The sequence below is a fragment of the Haliotis rubra genome, unplaced genomic scaffold (assembly GCF_003918875.1).
Source record: "Haliotis rubra isolate DU_JTF1 unplaced genomic scaffold, ASM391887v1 Scf167, whole genome shotgun sequence".
NCBI lineage: Eukaryota > Metazoa > Mollusca > Gastropoda > Lepetellida > Haliotidae > Haliotis > Haliotis rubra.
In genome coordinates, this window is record NW_025765636.1 from 700,898 (window position 1) to 721,458 (window position 20,561).

The 20,561-nt window shown below is 42.2% G+C and overlaps 1 protein-coding gene across 1 annotated transcript; it reads right to left on the reverse strand.

The window, feature by feature from the left end:
• Window positions 1-465: 465 nt before the first annotated feature.
• LOC124272184 (sigma intracellular receptor 2-like) lies at window positions 466-18,056 on the reverse strand. The gene is made up of 3 exons (XM_046707325.1): window positions 17,684-18,056; window positions 2,721-2,871; window positions 466-893 (listed from the first exon to the last, which is right to left on the reverse strand). The coding sequence occupies exons 1-3, from the start codon at window positions 17,801-17,803 to the stop codon at window positions 643-645; spliced, it is 522 nt and encodes a 173-aa protein (XP_046563281.1). The 5' UTR covers window positions 17,804-18,056; the 3' UTR covers window positions 466-642.
• Between the last annotated feature and the right edge of the window lie 2,505 nt (window positions 18,057-20,561).

The following is a 20,561-nucleotide window of genomic DNA, read 5'->3' on the forward strand; positions in this document are numbered from 1 at the left end:
GTAAAACTGAACTCACTCACTTACTCCTCAAAATTGTGTTCACCAGTAGTGATAAATGAGATCAGGCCCCGATTTCTCGAAACAAACTTAAGTTTGTACTCAAATATCAAACTGAGTTTGACAATTTGAAACAGCTGAATTTTTAACTCAGCTGCATGTTTAAAATAAAAAAGCCCAAACAACTTAAGTATTCTATTCACCGAACTCAAATTGTCTACTATGTTTGAGTTTGATATCGATTTCAGTTCAACAATGGGAAATGCGTTTTCTCAATTTGAGTTAAAATTTGAACTTAAGTAAAAACTCAGACTTAAGTTTGTTTCGAGAGATCGGGGCCAGATTGTACTTAGATCGATTATCGAACTACTGAGCTGAAGACAAATATTTGTTATACATGTATCCGCAAATGTCTATTATCTTTTTCAGATGTGAATTTAAAAAACAAGTTGGAGGGTTTTTTTGTCAAGGAGGGCATTACTTTACTGTTTGCATCACGACATAAATATGCACCGTCCTGTTAATGTGGCTTTGCATGTGTATTAGTGCACCCATTTGACCCTCCTCGCACCCTCATCTGAATCACTGCACAACACGTGAATCCAGTGTTAGCCTCCCTGAACAACACAGAGATCATTGCCCTCATCATGCTGCCTTCACCTTGGGTGTATAGGCACTGCTGAATAGTGCATCCAGGAGATTGGTTAGAGGCACAAAAAAGAACAGACTGTAGTTGGTTCCCAACTTCAGCCTTTCGCCCAAGTTTCTTGGTGCCAGTAGCTTCGATTTTGAGAAGTCGTCAAAGAAGACACCAGCCTCGACTGCCGTTACGAAGGTGATGATCTGGACACAGTACATGATTACCGGAATACGGATCCAGGGGCACTTTGACGGACCTGTGGAATACAAATAAGTGAGCGTTAGTGATTGAGAGAGTGAGTTTAGTTTTACGCCGCACTCAGCAATGTTGAAGCCATTTGGCGGCCGTCTGTAAATAATCGAATCTGGACTAGACAATCTAGAGATCAAGAGCATGAGCATCGATCTACGAAATTGGGATACGATGACACGTGTCAACCAAGTCACGAGCCTTACCACCCGATCCCGTTAGTTACCTCTTACGACAAGCATGGGTTACTGAAGATTAATTCTAACCCGGATCTTCACGGGTTATTAAGAGAGCGTGTACGAGTACGATTACGTTGTGGTGAGATTTGTTTGTTTGTTGTCTTACGCCGCATTCAGCAAATGTCCTGCGACATGTAAATAATCCAGTCTGGACAAGACAAGACATGAGCATCGATCTACGCAAATGGAATACGATGACATGCATCAACCACGTAAGAAAACCTGGCCCCCTGATCCCGTCAGTCGCCTCTTTCGAGAATCGTTAGGGGCGGTGGGGTAGCCTAGTGGTTAAATCGTTGGCTCGTCACGCCGAAGACCCGGGTTCGATTCCCCACATGGGCACAATGTGTTAAGCCCATTTCTGGTGTCCCCCGCCGTGATATTGCTGGAATATTGCTAAAAGCGGCGTAAAACTAAACTCAGTCAGTCAGTCAGTCGAGAATCGTTGAGTGCTGAATAGTGTTAGAGGAAAGTCCGTGATGCACGCCTCACACGGTTATCACACTGATGGAACTCGCGTGTACGGGTCTGATACTGACAAACCTAGACCCAACCGGAGCGAACAGGAATCGGAACCCATAATCATTGGTTTCTGGTGAACCAAAATAGCGAAATATTCGATTTTCGATTTTAGCGTTTATCAGAGAATTCTTGTGGCAGTAGAAATGGTTTTGTCGCCTTTGCCCAACCATGGCAACTTTGATTAAATGTTCTCCACTCAGAGGTGCGTCTGATGTATGTTTCTACAGTTTGTGATTTCAGCAGTATCAGGGTGATTTGGGGATCCAATTTGGACCATAACCATTGTTGGTATCAAAAGCGATCTATTGCGTCTAGCGGGCTGACACACAGTGTCACACTCGCACAATCAACATAGTACAGTGTTTGTACACTGTTTCTCGTTATCCCTCCAGAACTGTTTAGGTCAATTTAATAAGTAAACCATACACCCGCTACGTGTTGCAAGACAGACGTTGGGGGATCACAGATCCGTTGTCGTGTGGACAGACCGTTTGCCTGCAAAGTGGAAGATGGTTCGATTCCACTAGTAACGCATGGAACTTGTTGTTGCCCTGTCTGATCCTATGGGGCATCATGTTAAACGGCGGCATTGTATCTCAGTAGGGTAGCTCGATGACACCGGCATACGTCCGTACAAGTACAATGTGCCACGCACGCACGTACGAAAACGGTGTGTGCTCAGTTCTTACTATTGAAGCAGTTCGTGTTTGTAATTACCACAGGATCTAGTGGTCGGGTTCGCTGGCTTGGTTGACGCATGTCATCGTATCCCATCGTAGATCGATGCTCATGCTGTTGATCACCCAATTGTCTTGGGTGTCACCCAATAATCCAGATTCAATTATTCATTGCTGAGTGTGGCGTAAAACTACTCACTCACTACTACGGGAATCTGTGATAAAGAATAATATAAATATTATTACCGCCTCAAATGTTTTATGTTCATTCGTAAAACACCTGTTGTATATATACATGAAGTGTAGATAGGTAAGGTATGCAGTAGTGTATCTATTGTATGTCAACCAACTCTAGAAACTTCAGATTCGGAGGCGATTATTCGTCAGGGGAAATACCTTTATAGTATGCATAGATGGCGAAGAAGAAGAAAGGGATGTGCGTGATGAATTCCACGATGCAGAAACTGGCGAACCAGGGCATGTTCCGAGCATTTGCCATGTATGGATCCCTGAAGTGTTGAGTGTACCACTGGAACAGGTCAGTCAGCTGAAACAGACAGGATTATTGAACAGACCAGTCAGCTGTGACAGACAGTATTCTTGAACAGATCAGTCAGCTGTGACAGACATGATTCTCGAACAGACCAGTCAGCTGTGACAGACAGGATTCTTGAACAGATAAGTAAGCTGAAACAGAGGATTCTTGAACAGATCAGTCAGCTGAAACAAGAGGATTCTTGAACAGATCAGTCAGCCGAAACGGAAGATTCTTGAACAGATCACTCAGCTGAAACAGAGAGAATTCCTGAATAGATCAGTCAGCTGAAACAAAAGGATTTTTAACACCGACTGACTGAGTACGGTTCTACGCCGCTTTTAGCAATATTCCAGCAATGTCACGGCGGGGGACACCAGAAAGGGGCTTCACACATGGTTCCCATGTGGGGAATCGAACCCGGGCATCAGGCGTGAGGAGCGAACGCTTTAAACACAAAAAATTACCCCACCGCCCCGATTCTTAAACAGATCATTCAGATAAAACAGACAGGACACGGTGGTCTGGGTAACACCATCCAGGTTGTGACTTCATCACGAAGGCATGTGTTTTCATACCACCTGCCGCTAGTCTCCTGACCATGAGTCATGGAACACCATAAACTGCACAGACGATAAACACAACAGCACAATAATCGTTATCGCAAACCGAGTTTATGCTCATTACAGCAGACCACGAACATCGTTTATATGTCATCCCAAATGTATGCTTGCCCAATTACAAATACCAGCTATTCAAACCAACTTCCTGAACCGCCGAGCAGCAGGTCGCTCTAAATGTCTCAGAGCCCCAGCAACGAGGATATTTGGTTGGGATGTAATGATATGTTTGCATTCGCTGTCAAATAATTGGTTATTTAGAAAGGATGTATTGCGCCTGACCTAACCCACCTAAGATAATTACGGATGACTTTTCCCGAACTAACAATCATCCTATTTCCTAAGACTAACATAACGTTTTTGTTCATTTTTTCATCGTTAAGATTCTCTCCGTTCCCAAAGGTTTGTTTTGAAATATTGGACAGAAAAGGGAATACATGTACTGTAGACCGCCTCTCGCCCGTAGTTCTCCAGGGGACGTGCTTGTAAAGTAAACGACGGATGTGAATGATTATACAGGGCAAGAAGTAAGATTACTTTCTATTAATAGCTGTCTGTGTGCCAAATTCCAATATCTAAAAACATTGAGCAGAGTAAGTCGTGCTCTTGACGCTTTTGAAGTGTCCCTCTCCCTACGGACCAATGATAGACGAACCATCTGGAAAACGTTCCGAAATGGAAAAAAATCCAATCGTATTGTGTTTGACAAAGATATGATTCGTCTTTCAAATCTGGCAGTTATAATTTGCTTTGTTTCAATCGATCACCCAACGAAATATGTTTCGATTAACAGATAGGTCTTTTAATAATGCTTAAGGGGTCGTTGTCGGTACGAGAACGGGACCGCCTCCGTGGTGTAGTGGTTAGAGCGTCCGCCCGGAGAGCGGAAGGTCGCGGGTTCGATCCCCGACCGCGTCATAGCAAAAGCCGTTAAAATATGGTACTTGTTGGTCCATGCCTGGCGCTCGGCATTAATGGGTACAACAAGAACTGGTCGGCTCGGAGTCATTATAATGTGTCTGAGTGGGGTATTCATGCTTCACTGCGGCGTGGTATCTCAGTGGGCTAGCACTATAAAACCAGCCTAAGTCTGGGCTAGTACAAGCAGCCGCACATACAAATACACACGCATGCACGTCGTCATATGAGCGAATTGTTCTCAAGCACGACGTTAAACCAAAATTCACCTCACCTCACATCACCGGTACGGGAACTACAGACGGGTAACCAAGGTAGCAGAAATCAGAATACAGAAACGTACCCAAGTACGAGTCCATTCCGCATTGAGCCAAGTCAAAACATTGATTACACAACAGTCTCGTTTCCTGTTGACTGGGTTCCGTCCTATTGCGCAACTTAGTACAATACCAGTCCAGAATTTTGAGACCAGTTCATTTAACTTGATACATAAATATTAATCAGTATTATTTGATACATCTAAGCACTTGAATATTGCAACACTACGCTCCTTCTAATCCTTGCAAACAAGTCGTGCAGCGTGCTCTGTCGTACAGCACTGACAAACGGAAATCGTGGAAATCTCAAAACGAGGTTTGTGATGTCTATTTTCACTTTGACACGAGGAAATTCGGATCGGCTGAAAATATGTCATTGTCTGAATAGGTTAATGTTTCATGACTCATGTTTCGGTTTGGTGTTCTTGTTCGGAACTGTCTCATGTATTTAGTTTCGTTATATAAGAAACGAACACACACAGTAACGATTATTTCGTGATGCACAATACCACTCGAAATCAGTTGTACGGGAACAACTACATACGGTTTCGGTTTGGGGTTGCGGAACGTTTCTGGGGTTGGGTACGTTTCTGTATTTTGAGTTTGTTTAGCGTACATTTCTGTATACAGAAACGTATTTGGGGTAGATATCTGTAGTACCTGTGCCGACAACGACCCTTTCAGCTTTAGCAACACACCCAGTAGTTTTGTCTGGCACGGCTTTGCTCCAAGACTCTTCGCAATGATAAGTCCATGTGTGCACCAGTAAGTCTTTTCTTACGTGCCAGTCTGGCACCCCTTGAAGAGCAACCTCCTCGTGGTGGGTGCTGGGTAACGCCAATGGCTCTTCGCCCCCGTGTGGACCCGGGGTCGAATAGGTCCACAGCACCCCATTGCTGGTTGTAAGAGGCGACCAAATTGGGCAACCCGTTTGCCGTGGGTTGCACCCCTGTGTCGGCAGAGGAAGGGAGTCTGGTGGTTGAGGATGACGGAACCGGCAATAGTGTTCAATAATCCAACACACCACTTTGACCCTAACTTTGCCTAGACGGGTGGTAGAATAGGCCCGATTCTACCAATCGGCTGGTCACGCCTTGCCCTGTGCATGGAATGTCTATACAAAACGTGGTATTACATAACACTTTTGACCATGTTCAAAATGTTAACAAATATTCCACCAAAACAAACTAGCCTCGCAGACCCATGCACAGAAGGCGGTGGCTCATGGGCCAATCTGGTGATGCTGACCTCCGATTTCTGTACGTCTCCAATTGATTGTCATGGACAGAACCATCCTGACCTTTAATCTGGTAGGCAGCTACAGCATTTCATGTCAAATTCGCTGGAGTATAACACCCCCCTTATCCCTGGTCTTTGCAGCTTGGAGACCCGCTGCAGTATAAGATCGTCCTTGTTGACACTCCACGGTGGGTGGGGAGAGGGGATGCTGAACCACATTACTAACGACATGGCTTCTCAATACCCCGGTTCAAAACGAAGACATATGGATGATGACAACTCCTCGTCTGACGAGAGTACGCCCCTCCGACCTGACTACTGGCCACGTTTCCTGATCATTGAGGCTTGTGACAAGCAACCTTTGCAATTGAATCCTTTTGCAATCTCCAAAGGTATCGCTGGTATCTGCGGAGAGGTTGCCAATGTTACAAAGCTTAGATCTGGCTCTCTCCTGATAGAATGTACCCGGAAACACCAATCCTTGAATCTCCTCAAAATAAAAGAATTTGTCAATATCAAGGTCGCTGTCTCAGCACACAAAACCCTTAACTCGTGTAGAGGCATTGTACGGGACAGAGCTCGATGCCTGTCTGACATGACTGAAGAACAAATTGTCAAGGAACTCTCTCAGCAATCCGTCACAGCCGTCAAACGATTCACCTTCAAAAAAGGATGGTGTTGTTCAACCAACGAACACCTATCTCTTCACATTCGCGCGAGCAAACATCCCTGACTCGATTAAAGCTGGTTATTGTAGCATTGGTGTGGAGGTGTATGTCCCCAATCCACTCCGGTGCTACAACTGCCAAAAGTTTGGACATGGATCCAAGTCCTGTCGTTCCTCTGCTGTTTGTTATCGCTGTGGTGACAAGCATGAGGGCAACGACTGTACTAAGGAAGTGAAGTGCACAAACTGCGGTGGTAACCATATGGCCTCCTCCAAGTTCTGTCCAGTGTGGAAACGCGAATCCGAGATACTAAAGATCAAGCACAAAGAAAATATCTCCTTTCACGAAGCAAAGAAGAGGGTTGCAAGTTTAACTGCAGCCCCTTCAACCATCACCTACTCTTCTGCTGTCTCCCGTCCTACTATCACTACTGCAACCATCTCATGTCAGACCGACCTGACATGGATCATGTCTTCTCAACCAACTGAACTCAACACAACTGAGCCCATCTCAGCAACTCCACCTCCAACGCCCAAAGTCAAAACCTCTGAATCACAAACACCAGAGCAAATGCCAAAACCAGAGACAGAAACTGCGCGCAGAAAAAGGGGAAAAAAAGAGGCTAGAGAGACTAAAGCAACTCGAACAACCGCCAAACACAAAACCAAAGGCCACCTCTCCCTCAGAGGCCCCCATCGAGGTCCATAACTCCTTTGGCCCTCTGGATATGGAGGTAACTCCATCTCCACCAGACACCAATAGGAGTTCATCAAACGCTTTCTCACGTTCACGTGACATGTCACCAGTGGAAGCACCATGAATCCACAAAACATGATCCAATGGAATTGCAGAGGACTTAAGAATAATTATAATGAATTACAGTTATTGATTCAAGACTTCAAACCATCTGCGTTTTGTCTCCAAGAAACCTACCTAAAAAGGACCGATAAATTTGACATCCGTCGGTACAGTTCCTACCACTCCTTTTCTCCTCCCGGTGTAAAAGCTACAGGAGGCACTTCTATCCTGGTGAGGCAGGGCATCCTCCATAGCCCTGTTCCACTTAACACCAACCTACAAACTGTTGCTGTCCGCATAACTCTGAACATAGGGTTTACACTATGTTCCCTCTATCTCCCTCCCACCTCAACTGTCCGCCTATCAGATCTTCAGAACTTATACGATCAACTCCCAAAGCCCTGCATAATCATGGGCGACTTCAACGGCCATAACCCCCTATGGGGGGAGTAATGATACAAATAGTAAGGGAAAGATCCTTGAAGAGTTTCTCTCCAATAATGATGTATGCATCTTCAACGATGGATCAAACACCTACCTCCATCCTGCCACTGGATCATACTCTGCTCTCGATCTATCACTTACAGATTCTAATCTTTTAAATGAGTTTGAATGGTCGGTCCATGACGACCTTTGTGGAAGCGACCACTTCCCAACAATTCTTACTCCTATCAACCCCACGGATGAACCACCATCAACAAGATGGAATTTTACTAAGGCCAATTGGCCTTTATTCCAAACCCTATGTTCAGAAAACTTAAGCCGGACAACTTCAGGAATGTTCCTGACCCCATGGAACTATTTTCAGACGTCCTAAATGCCATCGGAGACAAAACTATTCCTAAGTCCTCTGCAAACCCGCACATACGCAAACCATGGTTTGATACAAACTGCAAACAAGCTAGGAAAAATAGAAAGAAGGCGGAAAAATATTTCCGACAACATCCTACAGTGCATAACCTGAATGCTGTTAAAATGACAAATGCCAGGGCAAAACGTACCTTCAAACAAACTAAACGCCGCTCATGGAGGAAATATGTGTCCAAAATCAACTCCCGCACACCCATGTCCAAGGTGTGGAACATGATTCAAAAGATCAAGGGCAAAGGGTCAAAATCAGGAGTTCACCACCTGAAAGATGGTGACTCCCTTCTAACAAATAAATCTGAAATTGCAAATAAACTTGGCGAAACTTTGGCAAACCACTCCTCCTCATCAAATTATAACCCTCTGTTCCAGAAATATCAAACCCAACAAGAAAAGAAACCAGTCAATTTTAACTCTGATAATGGGGAGGATTACAACGAAACGTTTTCCCTCCATGAATTACGTACTGCCCTAGGACAGGCTCACGACACTGCGGCAGGAGCTGATGAAATCCATTATCAGCTTCTGAAACACCTCCCTGACATAGGCTTGGAAACACTCCTAAATATATTTGATGACATCTGGACATCCGGACACTTCCCCCCTTCGTGGCACAATGCCATCATCATCCCTATACCAAAACCCGGTCGCGACCATACTGATCCCTCAAACTACCGTCCTATATCACTAACTAGCTGCGTTTGCAAAACCATGGAGCGCATGGTCAACAATCGATTAATCTGGTACTTGGAGACCAATAACCTCCTCAGTGACCTCCAATGTGGTTTCCGAAAAAACCGAAGTACCATTGACCATCTGGTGCGTCTGGAATCATTCATCAAAAACTCCATTGTCAACAAACAACATGCAGTATCTATCTTTTTCGACTTAGAAAAAGCATATGATACAACATGGAAACATGGTATCCTAAAAGATTTACACGAGTTTGGATTGAGGGGTAGACTACCGCAATTCATATCTCGGTTTCTAAATAACAGACAATTCCAAGTTCGGGTGGGTTCCACACTGTCTGACTACTTCCACCAAGATCAGGGCGTCCCCCCAAGGCAGCATCCTGTCTGTCACACTTTTTAGCATCAAAATTAACAGCCTCACTAACGTTCTGAACAGTTGCGTTGATGGGTCGCTTTTCGTCGATGACTTCAATATTTCATGTCGTGGTAAGAACATGCACGCAATAGAAAGGCAGCTACAACTCTGCCTTAACAAAATCCAAAAATGGGCCAATGAAAATGGTTTTAGGTTTTCAAAATCCAAAACAAATTGTATTCACTTTTGTCGTAAATACAAACCACACAAGGATCCAGACCTAACTTTAGATGGTACTCCCATCAAAGTAGTAGAAGAGGCCAAATTCCTTGGACTCATATTCGACCGCCACCTGACATTCTTACCACACATAAAATATTTGAAAACAAAGTGCTTGAAGGCTTTAGACCTGCTAAAAGTAGTTTCAAATACAGAGTGGGGAGGGGATCAGACCACCCTCCTTCACTTGTACAGATCATTAGTCCGCAGTAAACTAGATTATGGCTCCATTGTCTACGGTGGAGCCTGCAAAAGCAATTTAGAAAAATTAGACTCTATCCACCATCAAGGACTGAGGCTCTGCCTGGGAGCTTTTAGGACCTCTCCGGTAGACAGTCTATATGCAGAGGCCAATGAACCTTCCCTTGAACAACGCCGCATTAAACTCTCACTGCAGTATATCGCTAAATTACGTTCAAATGAGCCCAATCCAGCATACAATTGTGTTTTCAACCCGCTCTATGAAAACTTATTTCCTAAACTGCCAAGCCTGGTTCCACCACTTGGAATCAGGATCAAACCACACATATCTGCAGCTAAAATTGATCTCGACATCATTGCACCATACCGACTTCTGTCCTCACCACCATGGCAAATGGTGAAACCACAGGTCGATCTTACCCTCACCAAACTCAAAAAGTCTGAAACAAATCCCTTGGTGTTCCAACAGGAATACAACCAGTTACGTTCTAAGTATAACACTCACAGATCCATTTTCACAGACGGATCCAAGGACGATGGCCAAGTTGCCAGCGCTACAGTCATTGGAGCCAAGACTGTCTCCTCTAGGATCCCCGACAACAGTTCCATTTTCACCGCTGAAGCCAAAGCTATCTTCTCAGCTTTGACCTACATTCAACAGCAAAATCAGTCCAAAAACTTCATCATATTTACAGATTCATTATCCTGCCTTCAAGCACTTCTAAACGTGACTTCAAGTCACCCAATCATCCTGGACATATTAGAACTGTACAACGACCTTTCTACTAGCCAATATGACATCATCCTCTGCTGGTTGCCGGGTCACGTCGGCATAGCAGGTAACACTAAGGCCGATGCTGCAGCAAAAGCAGCTCTCGAAAAGCCCCTATCTCCACTGCTAATCCCGTACAGTGACTTCAAACCCACTATCAAAAGCTATACTCGGGACCTGATGCAAAAAAGGTGGGACACTCAAGTAGGAAGAAACAAACTCCATGAATTGAAGCCAACAATCGGTTATACCTACTTGGGTTGTCAGTCAAGACGCGATGAGGTAATTTTACGACGATGTCGTATTGGCCACAGTCGATTTACACATGACTATCTGCTGAAAACGGATGGGGATGGACCCCCCCATGTGTGTCTCTTGCGATGAGGTGTTCACCGTCAAGCATATTCTGCTTGAATGCGTGGACTTATCGCCTGCAAGGGACTCACATTATGATGCAACAAACCTAAAAGATCTGTTCTCACGCGTGAGCGCCCATCTGATACTGAACTACCTGAGGGAAGTTGATCTGTATCATAAACTGTAACTGTGAAATGTAACAACCATAAATTGTAACTATGAAATGTAACAAACCGCCTGCCTATAAATTTGATGCTATGATTTTTTCTGCTTTCGAATGACAATGCAATAAATAAATGTCTTTGAAATAAAACTCATTCCGAGTATGTACTTACAATATTTACTAATGCAAACTTGTTCTCGTCACTATATGGCTGGAAAAATGCCGATGTGACGTAAAGCTCAACTCAACTCAACTCAACTAGATAAGCGGACAGTAACCCAGTGTACTATTTATTATTTTTTAGAAATTATCATTTAAACTATTAATTTATAAGAGACTTGTGCAAGTCTACGTATTGTAGAACGTGTTATCCTGCTAACGAAGTCTGAAAAACATACAACCAGCATTGACATTTTCCTCATGGAAATGAATTTAATAATCTTTTGTGAAAGTATTTCAAGCATCCCCAACAAGTGAGGGGTTAATTGGATTTAGCCCCCGATAGTCTCAACAGCCATGAACAGGGAACAGTCCTTGGGTGTAGGTTAGAGTCACGTCAAGACGAGCTTGTTCTAACAGAGCGCGATGTTATCCAGAAAACTGTAGAATTTTATATAGTAACAGACCCTGAAACAAATTATCCAAGAATTCCCATGCAAGTCTAGAATATGTAGCAACTCCAGATTTCCACAGTTTCTGAAAATGAAGAAAGTCTCTGGGCTCCGTTTCATTATATTTTATGATAATTTAACAGTTTTTTTTCTGTAAATATCTTCATTTCAGAGACTAGATGTTAGTCTCAATTTTATACATACGTCAGAATAAACCTTTTTAGGATTTAAGATACGTAATCAATAAAAGCTAAAATAAGTATAATACTTATTTTAGCTTTTATTGATTACGTATCTTAAATAGATGACAGATTCCCAAAATTAGTGCTTATGTATGCTGAGATCGGCGAAATAAAATACTAGTGAAATAATGTACAATGATGACATCATAAAACCCAGGAGTGAAGACGTGATTATGTATACATGTTGCACGATTAATATGCAAAAGTCTTCGTGAAACACAATTGTGAATTAATTGAGTTATTCACTGGGCAACTGAAGGAATATGATCCGCTCGGGGCTGTCCGACATGAACCTTTCTTTTATTATCTGTTGAGAATCATGACAAAGTGACTTCTTTCATTGCACGATTACCACGCTCTAATACATTCTGTTTGTAATTACATTTAGTTAATTGTGTAATTGTGACAAAGTCTACCATGGAGAGTCATTGTAAAGAACATATGATTAAATCATCCGATTATTCCGGATGATTGGTCCAAACACTTGTTAAGCACGCACTAATGATTCTCCCGATAAAGTCCTTAATTGGATGAGTACACAATGGTATTCTTGTTATAGTAATGCTTAAGACGTAATTTCACTCATGCAGTGACTTTACAAATTGTATGAATACAAGGCTAAACGGAAACGCCCCTTGTGTCATTTTGTGTCAATAATTTGCCCACATGTTTGTCCACATGCCTCCACCCCTAAACACTGGGGAAGCCCAATGAAATTATTTTGGTAAGATTAGTCAATAGTTCCTTGACAAATTCCAAGAAGACATTACATAATACATATGGTACTTCCTGCCTGGTGATCTCACTCCAATATTTAGCAAATCATCACGCCAATTAAATCGAACTGGTCTGCATCCTGCATATGAGAAATCATGTAAACGGTATTGTAGCCATGACACTGTGTCCTGACAATAATGGTTTGGGTCCCGATACACAAAGCGTTCGTAACGTTACGACCTGTCGTAACTACATAGTATATCATAGTCTTATATCAGCGGTTGATGTTATGTGCAACACATAAGTGACATAGATGGAAAATGTGCAACGACAGTGACCTTGAAGACGTATCTGACGTAAGGCGTCTACGTATGAAGTGCTGGGGGTCATGTAGGCAGGTCATCAAGGCCATAGGCTGGTCATCATAGATGACTGATTAATTGTGACACGTCCCCATATGCACTTGTGTCATAGTTCATACAGATAATTCTGATCTACGTGTATTGCACACATCTGACTGTTTGCCAAGCTGTAAAAACGCTTTTGGGCGAACTATCGTTACCCCTCCATGAGAATGATCCTGGCTACATTTGATGACAATGCACTGAACCTGATCAAGCGTACGCGCGAACAGTATTTCGGTCATATCATGGAGTTTTATCAGGCTGGGCAACAACAAATGCCATCTTTAATCACTTCCTGGTGTGACGTCATGGTCGGTGGTCTCACCAGCTACCGCTAACCTTCCGCTCTCCAGCCACGAGACCAGGCAAGCTGATTCATCAATGGTAGTTTATATTTGAATGATTATCATATGATCAAGAATAGCAAGACACTGTTACACATGCATATTACTCATACGTGCTACTTGTTGTGACGCACGTAAGTATCAAGGAAGTGCCATGAAGAGTTGGCTGATATACCTGGATGCTACATATACCTGTACATATTAAATATAATGTATGTTTCTATGTCTCTAGGTCATTTGATTGGCTAACCAAGCAAACGTTTGTTATGTTTCCATAAACTCTCTGTCTCTCTCTCTCTGTCTGTGTGTGTGTGTGTGTGTGTGTGTGTGTGTGTGAACTGACATTTTTAAAAATTATGGAGTTATGAACATAAATAACACTCACGCCGAAATATGAAGAGTCATATAATCCCATTGTAAAACTTCGTGTATGTTAGTTCAGAATCTGAATATACATTTATGAATTGTGACCGTGCGAAAGCCTTAAGAATGTAGGAAGCAATCAATTTAATGAAACTTGCAAGTCACTTCCGCCTCTTACATGACAGCAAGCAGTTATGAAGTGACGTAACTGAACACGGCAACAAGAAATGCCAAACAGTGTGTATAACGGATGTTTCTTTCACAATTCCGAGTGTATTAGTTTATGGAGTGTAACTCTTGTAAATTGGTTGGCGATAAGTACCACCCTTATGACAATTGCTTGTGTATCAGGAAGGGTGATCTTTTCTTTATTACACAATGTGATATACTCTATATCACATCACTTCTCCAAACTAAACGTTGTCGGTACACGGAATCTGGGTGTGGTTGAAGGGATGTGGGCTTGTGTATCTCAAATTGGAAAGTCATAGTAACAGTCTGTGGGAATAACTGAAATATATGTTTAAATTTGAAATTCATTATCACCGAGAAGAAAATCGACCAGCAGAAATACAATTTTAGGGTAAACGTCGTTATTGTATATTGTAGATCTCGGAAGACACTTTGTAATTTTCTCATTTTATGCCTGAATAGTTTCAGGTTGAAGGATCACTTATAAATTTACGTATTTCTTTATATTTCTCTTCTCTTCATCATTAAAATTCAGTGCTTCATTTATCAGGAGATTCGTTTAATTATTCGTCATGCGAAGTTGGCAAGATATTGTGTTCTTATATGTTAATGATCATTTCAGTTATATTGTTACCCCGATACATCGGTGTATCACATCATATGTTTTATGTGACCACAATATATCCCCACTGAATATAGCGACTTAGTGTCAGGTGCAGACATTGTGGACATTCAATTCCCATTCCTGCTGCGTTCTCCTTTCAAGTATTACGGTACACTCCCTACACCTTTAAAGACTAACGTTTAGTCTCTGAATATATATGGCTTTGATGATACCAACAATTCCCATTAAACTGAAAAATTCAGATCTTGAACCTGATGAAACATAGACTTGATTCATTTCGGGCTTAAGCATTGCAGAAAGGGTTTGGCAGAAGGGAAAATAATGCGGTTCAGGGACTCTGAGACAGTCTAGGAAGTTTACTGTATCCCGACACATGGTTTAAATTTTGTTTCCAACCTTCAGGTAGCATCAATAATTCTTTTTATAGCTTGATACTGAAACCATGAATATATACAGTGTGATTTAAACATTATAATTATGCAATGATCGATAAATCTTTTTTTTTTAAATCAATATGTCGTCGATATTTAAGTGTCGAAAGCATTAAGATATCCTAAAATCGAACATGGATATCTTGATGTCATGATGAAATTTAGATATCAATAAAATAACATGATATAAAAGTGAACAGAATTTACACAAATTAGTATGAAGGCTTCTCCTGTGCGCATAGGGGAGGTGGGGTAGCCTAGTGGTTAAAACTCATGTGCGCATAACTCGATTGTTTAATTGAAAGAACTTCACGAACGATCAAAGGATCGTTTTGTAAGATTCTGAGTAGCCTGGTACAATACGAAGAGCCTGTTTCCTTCCTCGCATGAGTGACGCTACTTCAACTTCGGGTGAATGCTTGCACAGTTAGGTGCAATGATAAACAGCACCATGTGTTGCTCTTGCTGATTGACCTACTGGAGCCGACGCTATGTAAAGGCATTTAGGTCATCATCAAACGATAGGAAGCTTACACAACATGGGCGGATCCAGGAATTTTGAAAGGGGGGTGGGGGTGTGTGTGTTCAGGGGGTTAAAACCGCCAAGGCAAATTTTTTTTTTCAATGTGGTCTTAAGTCAGTGGCGATCCCCCTTGGATCCGCCACTGCACAATTTTAACGTAAACAAAACCTGAAAGAAATTATTCAAAGATTGAGGGTGCGCACCTGTCAGAGAATTTCCTTACATAAATATAACTGATTTTTGACATTTGTTATTCTGCTAAAGGTGATTACTGTTGTTGTTGTTTTGTATTTGTTTAGTTGTTTATTTAAAGCCGCATTCAAAACAAACATTCATCTATGGAGGGTGATGTGTAAACATTCAAGTCTGGATCAGACAATCCTGTGATTGACATCATGAAAGGGAATCAGGCAATGGGATGTATCCCCGAAGTCAGCGACCACGTTGGCACGTTTAACTCAAAAGTATAGGAGACTAATTCTAACCCGGATCTTATCGGGAATCGTTTGGTTCATATCCTCACGTAACACATTTCAAGTGATATCAACAAAATAAACGGCTTCCCCCGTATCCGTAATTCGTGACACGCATCCGTGGTTACGGTTGCACTCGTCTCCCACGCGCATCATCAGAGGTGCAAAATGATGTCATTCATTAATTTGTTTATAATGACCAGCAATATTATTTTTATTTGGCTCTGTGTAAATGGTCCGGATCTCTGGCCCATGAAGATCCGCATCACAGTCAAGATGAGTATTAGTTGGATCGATAAAAAAATACCAGCGCCGTGAGCATGCACTAGTTGCGAGGATATGTGCGCTATATAAATATCCTATAATAGAATAATAACACGGCGAACTGGGAGATGCAAACCACCGCATCACCCTAACTGAGCAGATAATTGCTCATGATGCCATTCACTGGCCCAGGCTTCATGATTCAAAAATTGCCGACACATGGCAATGTGAGGCTAGGATTAGACTAAGGCTTAGTCTCTGAATATATATAATTTTGATAGTAACAAACAAGCCCATTTATATTGAAAAGGAGCCCTAGGGAGACCAGAGATTCAGAACCTGAGGAAATCTAGACTTGCTTTATTTAGGGCTTTAGCACTGCAGACAGGGCTTGGCAGTAGGGAAATTAATGTGGTTCAGGGACTGTGAGACAGACTAGGCTAGGATCATCAGTGAGAGTTACAAATACATACATCACAGCATTTCAGTGAACACTAAAACAAACTGAAACACACGTGCTAGAATTATCAAAATGTTCAAACCCAGGCCCCCCATAACCTCAACATCAATCTGTTAAGACCTTCAGTAGTGCTCTGGTCTGCTTCGTCGGCGAAACCAAATATCTAACCCCGCTCCGGAATCTCAATAAAACGTTATCTGTGTCAGTAGGGTGCGAGTCGGTAACATATTCCGCCTCCAGCCATCGCTTTGAAACCATCGGATGAACGGCAGATAATCACCTTATATTTGTTCTCGCCAGAGGACATGCCTCTGGCATGAGCTCGAGAAACAATCCGGTCAGCATATCCCAATCCTGAATAATGGATACGGGTTTTTAAGAAAAGAATTATACGGAGGGGTCGTTGTTATAAAGCTGGGCACAATTCTTTATTTACAATCTCAACACCCGCCACCCTCCTTGACGTGTCAGTAGTCAGTACACCACCTTTTTGTGTCTACTTTCTTTCCTTCTAACATCTTCTCGTCTTTGTTCTATCTTACTTTGACCTAACCCCAACAGAACCCTAAGAATGCATTTGATGATCAGACTACAGCTACTGCCTTGACCCCTGGCTTCTGGTATTTAAGTACCCGGCTGTCATGTTTCAAAGGTGTATATTTTCGCTATTACAAGCGTGACACTCAGTACACATTCTTGTACACAATACACAGTTAATGTGCCGATTAGTCATGTCATATTACTAGCTTAAATGCTTAAACACCTTTATAATATTGTTAAAAAATATATATATACATATATAAAAATTACTTGATATACATTCATTCTCCTATAAAATTTCAAAAGTTCAAAATTCAAGTAAACGTTGCACTTTGTTCATCAACCCGCCTCTACAAATAGTAAAACATGTTTCATTCATGACTTACCGGTTTGGGATAGAGATACGACGGTAGCAGTTGCTGAGTGTCGAAAAATATCGTAGACACTGCCTCAAACACGTAGAACGCAATAAAGAGGGTGTCAAGAGAGCGTCTTAGACCCGCCATTGTGCTACTGGAATGGTAAGTAGAAGACAGGAATCAACCGTTTCGGAAGGCGGCTACCGTCTGAATGTTCTTATCCGTGGCTGTGAACAGTGTGACCTCTCACACTGACGTAATCGCTGCTGTGTGCACGCAAGCTGTGTTTGACAGCGGATCTGCCGATGCTCTCGCCTTGAATGTCGTAGGGAGCTGGCGAATGACTGGCCTGACCAAAGCTTCAAGTGGTGCGTCCCTAATATGCAGTGAATGGAGATTTGCTGCCATGTGAGGCGAGATGAACTCTCAGCAGCGCCGCGCTGTTTGGTCGGACTGTTTACATACAAAAGGCGCTTGTCGAGGAAGCGCTGTAACGCTACACGGACATGGTAATGCTGATATCCATGGCTGATGGGTGTGTTGATATCGGAAATATTGCATCACAGACCATATTTCTTATATGGTATCTGGTTATACGGTCATTTTATCATGAACGCACTATCATGTTAAGGGATTTATGGCTCTTGGGTTGGGGGAGGAATTTGCCCTAAAATCTTGTTTAACTTAAATTGCCACTCTCAAATAGAGCAAACAAGTGAAATGTCGACCCCAAGATTTCATGTACAAAATCAATGAACCTCCCTTCCTCGCCTCCTTTCTCCATCCAGAAAAAAATGCTTGGACAGTATGTGAAATCAAAAGGCTCTAAATCCACCCGATTGTGCACCGTATGCTAGACAGCGAGACCGCTATCACGCGCGACTAACACCCAGTTTATGAAATGAACATTTTTACAGAAACATTGGTTGTACATTTATGTTAATAAAATACAGTCAAGATAGTATGTGTAGTCAAGAGACTATCTTGAGAATCTTTGGTAATATAGACTTGCCATACATTTTAAGTTAGCATGGGATGCATTGTGTATTTTTTCAGAGTCTGTATGGCAGCAATATTACTAAAAGTACTTTATCACGCCAACTTCACGAGAATTCTGTTTTAACAGAGGCGAATACAGATAAGGACAAACGTTATGGATGAAGAAATTCTTTCTTCAAGTGATGCAACATTTTGATACAGATTCTTGTATCGTTGTCAAGCAAGTAAAGCAATGATACAAGAATCTGTATCGAGACTTCGCATCACCTGAATAAAGAAGTTGTTCATCCATAAACTTTGTCCTTATCTGACCATGAAGCCTCTGAAAATGCCACTCAAAGAAGAGCTGAATACAGTAAAGCAGTGTGCGAAATACCCACTGGCCCGCTAGCCCATGGCTAGTAAATATCCAGTCGGGCCAGTAAATCTCCACAGGCATAACTAGCCCGACTGGCTAGCAAAATTTGGAGACTATTTCGTTCACCGCAGTAAAGTAGGGTTAAGTGAAGGATGTTAAGAAATTTTTTAAGTTAATGTGTTTGTTTTATTTTGAATGGTATGACCTTGACGTGACTAGAATAATATCTTGATATTAAGAACGAAGGACATTTTATGGATGTGTGTGACTGTACATTAGATGATAATTACTAACCTCTCTCGAAAATCACATGAACAGGTGAATCAAAGTGTAAACCTAAAATTATCGTTGAAATTAAAAGGGCACTACTTGCTAACCACGTACAGTGGTTCTAATGGCACTTCAATGAAAATATTTACTGAATATAAATATCTGGGTGCACTTTGTAATAATGCAATAACTGTGTAAATCACGCATCAGCTCAAGGAAGATATTACTTAAATACTGTTATGGCTCCGACGGTACTGCTGATGTAGTTGCTGATGTAACAGCAGTCCATGACGCTGATGACAACCGCTGACGTACAGATACTGTTAGGGCATCATATATTTTTATGTGTTTCACGTAGCCACCAAATTCTGAACATGGGTCGATCGGGGAAAAAAACCCTCATAAAGACAAAATTATCCGAATAATGTTCTTGCGGTACGTTTTAGGTTCAAGTCGGCGGTGTTGGAATGAAAAAAAAGGTTTTTAGGGGAGGTCGGCAATAAAATTTGAAGGGTTGGTCTGGCGATGAGAAACACAAAAAATAAAAATGCTGCCCTTATGTCCACTACAGGTGGTGTTGATATGCAAACCGTTTTGTTTTCAAATTGAGATTACTTTAGGCAGATAAATAGTGGTGGTCGTGTGCTCGGACCAGGCTAGTCTGTCTCACAGTCCCTGAACCACAATAGTGTCCCTACTACTTAGCTCTCCCTACAGATGTAAAATGCCCTAAATGCAGCAAGTCTGGATTACCCCAGGTTCAATCTCCATCTCACCGGTGCTCCTTTTCAATTTAGATGGGATTATGTGTTACTGTCAAAATTCCATATATGCAGAGACTAAGTGTTACGCAAGGGTCAGACCAAATTGCTGTAATTAAAGCTGCTAAACTGAGGTTGGATTTGCTGCTAATTCGTAGCTATTTAACGCCGCCCTCATCTACTGGCTGCTGGTACATTGAATCTCACCTTCGTGTAGTTCGACACTAATGTGTTGCCATCCACAGCAACTGGAGTGCGAATGGTGGTATGAATGTACGGAGGCCGAGAAGGGACATCGCTTTGTCGTCTCCAGTAAACTATTACAGCTAATCTGAACATATTTTACAGAAAAGAACTGTTCATAAAAACATCATAAAATATAATGAAAAGGAACCTAGACACTCTCTTCATTTTCAGAACTGTGGGACTTGCTACATAGTCTAGACTTGCATGGGTTGTCTTGGTAGACAGTACGTCTCCAGTAGTCTGTCTCACAGTCCCTGAACCACATTATTGT

Coding starts and splice junctions, on each gene's coding strand:
- LOC124272184 (XM_046707325.1), bottom strand. CDS start 17,803: ATGGCGGGTCTAAGACGCTCTCTTGACACCCTCTTTATTGCGTTCTAC. Junction 2,872..17,683: donor CGTATCTCTATCCCAAACCG/GTAAGTCATGAA, acceptor TGTCTGTTTCAG/CTGACTGACCTGTTCCAGTG. Junction 894..2,720: donor CATCTATGCATACTATAAAG/GTATTTCCCCTG, acceptor TGTATTCCACAG/GTCCGTCAAAGTGCCCCTGG.